This window comes from Antedon bifida, chromosome 7 (assembly GCF_963402885.1).
Source record: "Antedon bifida chromosome 7, ecAntBifi1.1, whole genome shotgun sequence".
Taxonomy (NCBI): domain Eukaryota; kingdom Metazoa; phylum Echinodermata; class Crinoidea; order Comatulida; family Antedonidae; genus Antedon; species Antedon bifida.
Genome location: NC_136232.1, coordinates 27,178,949 through 27,189,203, shown reverse-complemented (window position 1 = coordinate 27,189,203; position 10,255 = coordinate 27,178,949). Strand labels below are relative to the sequence as shown.

General features: G+C 32.8%; 1 protein-coding gene across 3 annotated transcripts; it reads left to right on the top strand.

Annotated features, from left to right (window-relative positions):
- The first annotated feature begins 1,413 nt into the window (after positions 1-1,413).
- Positions 1,414-10,037, top strand: LOC144848008 (phosphatidylserine synthase 2-like). Of its 3 annotated transcripts, XM_078704667.1 has the most exons (12): positions 1,414-1,475; positions 2,467-2,640; positions 4,263-4,367; positions 4,646-4,796; positions 5,095-5,229; positions 5,586-5,636; positions 5,867-5,980; positions 6,280-6,398; positions 6,703-6,817; positions 7,050-7,195; positions 7,386-7,587; positions 7,624-10,037. In XM_078704667.1, the coding sequence occupies exons 2-12, from the start codon at positions 2,486-2,488 to the stop codon at positions 7,759-7,761; spliced, it is 1,431 nt and encodes a 476-aa protein (XP_078560793.1). In that variant the 5' UTR covers positions 1,414-1,475; positions 2,467-2,485; the 3' UTR covers positions 7,762-10,037. The 3 variants fall into 3 exon arrangements, with proteins under 3 accessions (XP_078560793.1, XP_078560791.1, XP_078560792.1); XM_078704665.1 differs by having other exon boundaries at positions 7,386-10,037; XM_078704666.1 differs by having other exon boundaries at positions 1,442-1,478; positions 7,386-10,037.
- The last annotated feature ends 218 nt before the right edge of the window (positions 10,038-10,255 follow it).

The window sequence follows — 10,255 nt, the reverse complement described above, 5'->3', positions numbered from 1 at the left end:
TTGCTGGGCATACTAACACAACACGACGATTGTTCACTACAGGCCTAGTCAAGCATTAATAAATTTAATTAATATATATATATATATTTTAACTAAAATATAAAAACCTAACACTAAAATTTACAAGATAAGTTCTATTTGATAACTGCTGAACATCGTGGTTCTGGAGCTAGCGAGCTGTACACAGAGCATAGTTGTTTGCTTGACATAACAGGGTATTCCCCTACACAGGTCTCCGCGTGCGTGTGACGTGCCCAGCCAGCTGCTTGATAGAGAAAGCATGCAGCTCACACGCAAGTGCAAGATGCAACGGTTGAGTGAATTCAGAGATCATCTTAATTCCATGGTTTTTTACCTAAACACCACATGATGGTGAATATGCCTGTTAAAGTCTCAATGATACGATCCCTAATGTACCATGTTGTTGCTAGGAGGCTTGAAAGGAGGAGGGATCTAGCCTAATTTCGGTCGGCAAGAGAATGCCGTCCTCTGACAATATAAGGTCGGCAATTGAAATTTGTGGGCTGGTAATTACACCAACTTATAGTTCATAAACAAAAGAGAATAGCCGGAAATGCGATTTGCGGCCATAGGCCTATAGAGAAAAAAAAATCGAGGGTATGGTTCCAGTGGCGGATCTAGCGGGGGCGTATGGGGCGTAAAGTACAGGCAAGTTGTTAGCTTGCATTTGGTACCCTAGGTAAGTATCAGCTGCATGTTCCACATGTCGTAATTTGCGAGCTTTAGAGTGTTTGGTAAATGACATTATGAGATGTTTGTAAATCGTTTTAAACGACTTACAATGCGCTAGAACGCCAAAATTTTTAGGGGCCGTCGGCCCCTGGACCCCGACCGGGGGCCCTTGGCGGCCCCCTGGCCCCCAGCCAATGTTTGCTCGCTTCGCTCGCAAAGCTACGCCATCCCTATTTCAATATCCTGGATCCGCCCCTGGGTTCCACTAAAGAACTTAACGATCCACCCCGCCGTCAAACCTGGTTACGGCCCTGCTGTTTCTGATTATAAGGAGTAATAATTCCGTATTACTACGTATTTTTGACGGATTTGCTATTCCATAGACACACTTGTGCGTCCCATATCAATTCACCCCCTAAGCTTCTTGAAAAATGTTTCGAAAGTTATAGTCTCGCGTGGTCCAGTCTGCAATTAATTTCTATCAAGTTTCTGATGAAAAAGTGATGGAAATTAAATAATATTGACCTTTTCAGTGAAGAAAATCAGCATAACAATACATTATACGGTTTTCTAAAATACTATAATTTTTAAGACATTTTATTTGGTAAAAAGTGACATTTTTTACAACTGATTTTGGATCGAACATGTAAAAAATCCAATTTGGTATGCTGCTAGCTTTCTGCTTTCTTTCCACCATATGCATCACACACACGTCCTTGACGATCCCCACCGGCAGTAGTCCTGCTGCAACGATTTGTTTTTTAGGTAAACTAATACAATAGTAGGTAATTTTCAAAATATTATATTGTTTGTAATTATGCAGTGTATGTATATAGCCTAGTGATTCCATCTCCTAATCATTTTAAAGCCTGGAACTTGAATGACAAAAGAACATGTGGAAAGCAGAGTAGGTCTAGGCCTAGGGCCAGGCCTAGGCCTAGTAGTAGGATAGCCAGGCCCTCTAAATATGTATTTTATGGTCTAGCTAGGGCCGCCAGGCGTTGAGTTAGAGATATTAGGGACTTTATTTTATATTAGTTAGGGCGATGCTGTAAGTTGTATTATAGGCCTAGCCTAGCATGATATAAGTGAGCTGGGCTTAGGCTAGGCCTATATCGAATATTCATACTGATCATTTCGGCTGCCGGTTATGGAACGGCCAAATTCATGAAACGCCAAAAAGGATAAAATATGTACTGTTCATTTCGGCCGCCAGAATTCTAAATATTCTAGAATATGTATGACAAATGTTCATACTATACTAGTTTATGTCATTTTAATTTCTTTGGTTAAAAAATGTGATCAATAATTGTGAAAATTAGTTTTAGTCATAATCGTTGACCCCCACTATATAATGGTCGATGACAAGACTTGAGTTGCATGAACTTGGTATGAATCTTAGATAAACTGCTCGCTAGGTACATATTAATCACTGTTTGGTTGCAAAATTTGCACCAAGAGATTCATATAAAAGAAAAGCTTACTTGTTTAGCGCATAGTAACTGTTTTGGCCCGCCTTTGTTTTTTTTTTAAACAAATATTTTATGACGAAATGCGCCCGACAATGACAAAGAAAAAATCACTTCAGGTCATGCACGGTTATCGTTACAGATATCATTGTCCATTTATTTTTTTTTTAAAGATTAAATTGATTTTACTTATGTTATTTAGGGGCGTGGCAGTTTATTAGGTTACGATTGTCACTTTTTTTTTGTCAACGATGTTTCAATATTTCAAATATTTATTATCATTTTACTCTTTTAATTCTCATAGAAACCAAAGAAAGAAAACAATGAACAGAAGAAAAACAAAAAGTAGAAAATCTGACGATTCATTGATCTATGAATCTGAAAGCAGACAAAGATTTGAAGATTCTGATGATCGAACCAGTCATTTCTCAAGTTTGCAAACTCACGTCTATGATGATGGAACCAATACATATTTTTGGTAACTGTTTTATAAAAAAGCATTTGTAATGCAAGATGCACTTCCATATTGACCATTTCCTCGAGTCTGATTTTTCTGTATTAATGCATCCTTATTTAAAAAGATTATAGTAAAATACAGGAAGCATATGATGAAGCTATGCTGTACTGTTATTCTGATTGGACACTAAAGCAGTAAAGTAATTCTTAATTCCATGGGCTTGTAAAGTATCAAATCTCATCAATTTTAAATTTAGAACTCTGGTGATCTAAAAAATATTAAGCAGTCAACAATATTATAAATAAACCAAAATAAATTTCCACTATTTAATATACTAATTTTTGTAAAAAAATTATAAAATATGCACATTTTTAACAAAATTAGCATCATAATTACAGATTTTTATTACAAGTTAGCAATGGATAGAATATTTTATGGGCTTTCATTTGATACCAAATAGTTTTTCCAAACACTTAAATTATTTAATATTATATAAATAAACATAAAAATTACGCTACCAAATATTCATTTTTTCTAAAAAAGTAATCAAAATATGCACATTTTCCATACAATTAGCATCATAATTAAAAATTTTCAATACAAGTTGGGAAGCAATGGGTAGCATATTGTGTATGCTTTCATTTGATACCATACAGTTTGTCCATTGCCATTTTAAAGAATAATTTAACCAGAAAATGTGTTTTTGGTCATTTTGGGGTCAAAGGTCAGTAGAAGCATTTCTGGTCATTTTTTCGCTAAAAGTTGTGTTAGACTGAATATAAATATGTATATTCAGAACAATTTGACACAAAAAGAACATTTGAATTATTTAATATTATAAATAAACCAAAATAAATTTAAACTATTTAATATACTCATTTTTGTAAAAAAATAATAAAATATGCACATTTTTAACAAAATTAGCATCATAATTACAGATTTTTAATACAAGTTGGGTAGCAATGGATAGAATATTTTATGGGCTTTCATTTGATACCAAATAGTTTTTCCAAACACTTAAATTATTTAATATTATATAAATAAACATAACAATTATGCTACCAAATATTCATTTTTTCTATAAAATTAATCAAAATATGCACATTTTCCATACAATTAGCTTCATAATTAAATATTTTCAATACAAGTTGGGTAGCAGTGGGTAGCACATTATGTATGCTTTCATTTGATACCATACAGTTTGTCCATTGGCATTTTAAAGAATAATTTAACCCAAAAATGTGTTTTTTGGTCATTTTTGGGTCAAAGGTCAGTAAAAGCATTTCCGGTCATTTTTTCTCTAAAAGTTGTGTTAGACCAAATATAAATATTTATATTCTGAACAATTTGACACCAAAACCAAATCTGTACGACAAGTGGTTGTCGAGATATAAGAACCACACATTTTTAACCTTTGACCCCGGTTTTGGGCATGTTCGCCCCGGATAGCAAATTTGGCACATATCCCATGTTGTTCCTTGGGGTCAAATTATCCTATAACAGTTGAGATAATCTCTCCTAAATTAAATGCATACAAATCTGACCCAGGTCCTAGACTACAATTATGTATCTATCTTTTATCGAGGTTAATGAATCCACTTTTTTTTTAATCTTGAATTATTTGTTTTTTTCTGAACAAACAGGCGTGCACATTCAATTACAGTGTTGTGTTTGATGATAATATCCCTAGTGTATGTAGCATTGGTAGAGACTGACACTGGAAATGACACAAGTTTTCATGTCAAAAGGTAACCAAGATCGACTGTTTATCTCAAAATAAAAAAAACTTCCAAGAATATTTGTTTTTAATATATGAAGGAGAAAGATTTTAGCGAAGTCTAACATAGCACATCCCTTCTATTGGCGACATTTTATAGTTTATTCCTCACTTTTTTTTTATTTCTTTCTCACTTTTTGAAGATCCCTAAGCCAGTAGGCCTAGCTTTCACGTCCCACTCTTATTGGAGATAACATACATGATCATCTTATTAAAGTTATCAAACTAAAAAAAGGCATTTTATTTCAGAGGCATTGTAGCATGTGTCGTCATATTTTGTTTGTGGGGCATGACTCAAGCCAAAGATGGTCCCTTCCGACGCCCTCATCCAGCCATCTGGAGACTTGTTTTGTGTCTGTGTGTTGTTTATGAACTGCTATTGGTCTTTATACTTTTTCAGGTGAGTAGAATATTTTAAATTAAAACACTACACTGGTAAATGAAGTTAATTTATGTTTTTAGATCTTACAACCCACCTCAGATTATCTTAAAACCCACCTCAGATTATCTTACAAACCACCTCAGATTTCATAACACCTATCTGGGCTCATTTTAGTTTAAAAATGAGTTCTGTTTTTACACCTGTCCGTCAGGGTTTTCAAAAACATAGAAATAATTTTTTAATTTATCTTGATTTTGAAGAACATTGTAATTCTTCAAATTCAACATCTGTTTAGTAATATTTTCTTTTACAACAGACAATTGATGATGCAAGAAAGTTTGTTGGCTATTTAGACCCAGAGCTTGGTAAACCTCTAAAAGAACAAACATATGCTGAAGATTGCAGGCTGTATGTACCAGGTCATCCTGATGGACCTTTCGCTAATTTCTGGGTTCGTCTTTTTTATTGTCAATTTAGGCATATTGCCGAGTATAATCATAAGAATTTCATTCACTTTCCTCCGAAAGTGCCAACTCTGTTTACAGGATAAACATACACACAATTGTGAACAAAAGTGCCAACTCTGTTTACAGGATAAACACACACAATTGTGAACAAAAGTGCCAACTCTGTTTACAAGATAAACATACACAATTGTGAACAAAAGTCCCATTTGATATAATCTTTCCTAAAGTGTGTAATTTAGTCAAAAAATCTCCTTTTATCTGGTTTTATATTAACTATCTGTATACAGAAAGTTAGTCAAAAAAGTTGATTAATTAACTCTTCCATGTTGTACTTTTTCAGATTAAAATGGATTTTTTTGTCTTCAGTCATTTGTTCGGATGGTTTGTTAAGGTAAAGTTGACAATGTATTTAAAATCATTTTATAATAATACAAGGCCAGAATTTAAATTGAATACTTTGATGAATTTGGCTCATTTGTCCCTTTGTTGATGTCATAGCTGGAAGCTCTGAAAACAAACGAGCGAAACTTAAGACAACATTTCCAGAATCCACGCTTAAATGAGTTTATTGACCTTACATTTATTCTATTATTTATTCTCAAAATATTTGTGTTTTTATAGATGATAATTGTTCGTGACTTCTGGATATGTCAGCTGCTTAGTCTTGGGTTTGAACTTCTAGAATATTCTTTAGAGCATCAGTTGGCAAACTTTGCAGAATGTTGGTGGGATCACGTAAGTTTATACTTAGTTCCTTCCAGTACAGTTTCAATTAAAATTACTTTACTTTATTTGGTGCAGTGTTGGTGTAAATTTATCAGTTTCAGGAAAGTAAATTAAATAGCAAAATTAAACTTCTAAAATGGCACAAGTTTTAGTCATGCGATTTAGGAAGGGATATCGTAACAAATTTGGGTTACAGTTGTTGTTATAGTATAGATGTATCATGTTATCCTATATACAGTACATTACAAATGATGTAATATCATCCATGAGCATAAATGTTAATAGAGACTTGCGTTATTCTATTTCAGTGGCTTATGGACTTTTTAATTTGTAATTCACTTGGTATAATTATTGGTCAGATGACTTTGAAGTATCTTAACATTAAAGAATATCATTGGCATGGCTTGTGGAATATTCAATCGTACAGGTAAAGTGTGTAATTGTATATTAATAGTAATAATATTTATTTCAAATTTATTTTTTTAACTTCATTAATAATAATGATTATTCTTCACCCAGGATGATATAAACATGATAAAATCATTTTTCATGTCATTTTTACTTAGGGACTTCTTCAGTACAAGGCTGTTCCCAGTATACAACTCACTATACAATTACAAAACTTGCATATAATATAGAAAAAACACCACCCACCACACTTATTTTTGTTAACCTTTGTTTAAATCTATACATTTTGTATGTGGATTATATGAGATTTCTTTTATTTTCAGAGGTAAGGTTATGCGTGTATTCCAGCAGTTTACTCCTTACAGCTGGACACGCTTTGATTGGAAACCAACCAAGAGTCTTAAGCGTTGGCTTGCAGTTATTGGAATTATGTGTATGGTAGGTAAAGCCTTGTCAAACTTTATGTGACAAAAAAAATGTGATGTGCCCATATATGGACATGATTATGTCATATCACTACCATGTTTGGCCATATCACTACCACTTTTTTTGTCAAACTAGTTTGATAGTGTCGACAGAGATTTATGCATTATAATAATTTACAGATACAAATAACTATAGATAACATCCAGTGTTTTTGTAATGTATTACATGTAATTTTTGTTTTTAGTTTGAAATAGCAGAGTTGAATACGTTTTACTTGAAGTTTATCCTATGGATCCCACCGCCACATTTTATAAATTGGGGGCGCATGTTAATTCTTGGGCCAGCTGCTGTTGTCGCCATAAGAGAAACTTACCAATATTTGGAAGATCCGTAAGTAGTCCACAATAAATTGATCTATTTATTTTTAATCTATTAAAATGCAGTACTCACCGAATCAAAGAAAAATTGTTGGCTTGTCGTGGGGCCTAGGGCAACTGATTTTGCAAGCACTGAAATAAGGAATATTCGTCATACACTAAAAACCTGTAGTTTCAATATTTTATGGGGTTTTTTTTTTCAGCACCTGTAAAAAGTTTGGTCAGCAATCTTGGATAATTTCAGCAATGGTTGTAACAGAAGTTTTGATTGTTATGAAGTTTGATTTACCTCTGATCCTGCGACCTTTCCCGACCCACATCGCTCTCCTTTGGCTCATCGCATTTATCTGTCTCGTTGTCTGGACTATATTTCAATTCTACATTCGCCCACAATTTTTCACTCAAGTGCCGTCACATTATGGATCTCCATCGAATTACGAGTCGTCATCGAAATACGAGTCATCGTCAAATAATGAAACACTGTTTAATGCTAAATCTGAGAAGTACAGTCACAGCATTAGCAACGGAACACATCAGCCTTATTCCCTGAGAGCAAGACGGTCGATTAACGGGAAATAGTTGGCATCATAGTGGATTATCTTAGGATTAGTACAGTCACTAATCTACCTATTCATTCTGTGTTATTAGTTTCATTATGTTGGAAGGGTTTTCAGATATCCAAATATAATAATCCTATATATAGGATCCTATCCTTTTTTTAGGTTCTCACTCTTAACCACAGTAGTAAATTGATAAGTAGTTTATTGATTGTAAACCAGTAATTTTAACTTGCGTTTCAAGGTAGTTAAAATTACTGTTTTACAATCAATGAACTACTTATCAATATACTAATCAATCAATGAACTACATATCAATATAGAAATTGAAACCAAAGGAAAATGTTTTCACTACAGTAGTACATTTGTCTGCTTCTCCACCATACTTTCTGATTTCTGTAGTAATATTTATTCTATGAACAAAAGGCGATAACAAATATTTATTAAAAAGTTTCTTTTCAGTTAAAATACTGATGACATGCTTGTATATATTATATGAGTATTATTTAATGTTTAAAGGTATTGTCCTCTGCCATATATCATACAGGGGAGAGGTGTCCCCGTCCATAATTGGTTGATATGAGTATTATAAGGTATTGTCCTCCGCCATATATCATACAGGGGAGAGGTATCCCGGTCCATAATTGGTTGTTGCCTCAATTTGATATTACCTGAAAATGTTCACATTTACATATTTAGTTTACTGTAATCTATATTTATGGTTATTTTTCGTCATAAACTACGTTGAGTTAACCCTATTATCATCACTTCTGCTGCTGGTGCAGTGGTGTAACATGGAGACAACTGGTTCAAGAACCCTAAGTGGCCTTCCAACGCTGGAGGTGACATATTTTAATGCCTATTTTTTCCTCTGAGCACTGCTCAGGGGCCCCTAGGTTTAGCCAGTGAGCGCTCATGCCGTTTTTTTCAGTGCTTTTTCTATTGCTTCTATGTAAGTTGTCATGGCTATGTTGTAGTAGTCACATTGGTTAAACAAGGTTGCTATTGTGTGTTTGCATGTTGTCGTGGTTTTTGTACCATAGTTTTTCCAAAAAATATCATATTTTTATAAAAGTAACTGGATGTGTATTTTATATTCCACACAATTGCATAGTTTTCATCATTTTTGTTGAATAATAACAGTTTAATCAATGTCATATCCAGAGGCTGGACTATCCCCTATACAGTGATCTGAATGCTTGTTTTCTTACGCTTTATGTGAAATTTTTGGATTCACCACTGGGTTATCATGAAACAATTAATTTTATACATTTTGGAAACACGCCGAACGTTTTTCAATTAATTATAGTAAATTATGTTGGTTCTGTTTTAAACTGTTTTATAAGTCATGTGTTGTATTTAGTTTTGTTTTTAACGTAGATTGCTTATAGATTTAGTTTCACTTGTTGTTGGTTTTTTCTTCATTGCAATTTATAAGACCAATGGTCTATATATAGTATATAGAAAAGATATTATATGATACAGTAAGGTGTCTTGTTATGCAAATGAATGGTTATGAGTTGAATGGGAGAATATTCTTATTAGGTTGATCTTTGTTTTGTGTGGTCAATGATAGATAGATTTTTATTACATCTTATGTGAGACCACCAATTCATTGAAATACATATTATGTTTCATTTACATGCAAATAATATATCTATACCTTTATAAGCGCTGAATGTTTTGCAATTATGTTGAAAAGTCTAATTTCGCTTTTAACGGATATAACAGTCTATTAATAATTGAATCAAAAGAACATAAGTTAACGAAAACAACACATTTTAAACAAGAAATATTTCTTACAAAAAACGCTGCTCACTTGCTGATGCAACAGTTTTAAAGATATATATTGTCCCCCTGAAAAATATTTTTTATATCAAATTTGTTTTTGAATGTGTCTTAGTAATGAAAGATTTCTTTTATATTATTAAAGATATATTGTTGCCTTAAAATATAGTTAATTTTTGTTGCTGTTGAATGTCACATTATTCACTTTGAAAAAAATGATTTACCTGAAAAAATTGTAATTTAAAGCAAAAAATAGTCGAATTTGTCTGTCAGATAATGGGTTTTTATTTTGTAAAATCATTTGGTTGTATGATTTTATTAGTCTTCATTTTTTTGGAGGACAATACATTTTTATCTGATGATCGGCAAAAAAAAGTTTAAATTGTGCGATGTAGAGTTATGCGACAAAGAAACCATGATTTTTTTATTGTTTCGAAGGGTAATTTAAGATAATTTTTATTAATAAATCGGTAAATTAAGGTTCAATTTACTACATGTATTTGCGCTTAATTATGTACTGTATGTGTTTCGTCTTTGTGGGATGGTATTGCAAATATAGTGTCATTGGGGCTCAGCAAAGTAGTAAAGATGTATAAATTTGACATAACATTATTTCATTATGCAATATAGTTTATCACTTGCACCATAAACAATTTATACCGAAAACTAACAAAATTCTCAGTGAAAGTCAAATGTATTTTAAATACACAGAAACGTGTCTGCTGCCA

Excerpts from the sequence above, each read along its gene's own strand:
- LOC144848008 (XM_078704665.1), top strand. The coding sequence starts at position 2,486 with ATGAACAGAAGAAAAACAAAAAGTAGAAAATCTGACGATTCATTGATC. Across the intron at positions 5,637-5,866 it reads TGTTCGGATGGTTTGTTAAG|ATGATAATTGTTCGTGACTT; the intron begins GTAAAGTTGACA and ends GTGTTTTTATAG. Across the intron at positions 7,196-7,385 it reads TACCAATATTTGGAAGATCC|CACCTGTAAAAAGTTTGGTC; the intron begins GTAAGTAGTCCA and ends TTTTTTTTTCAG.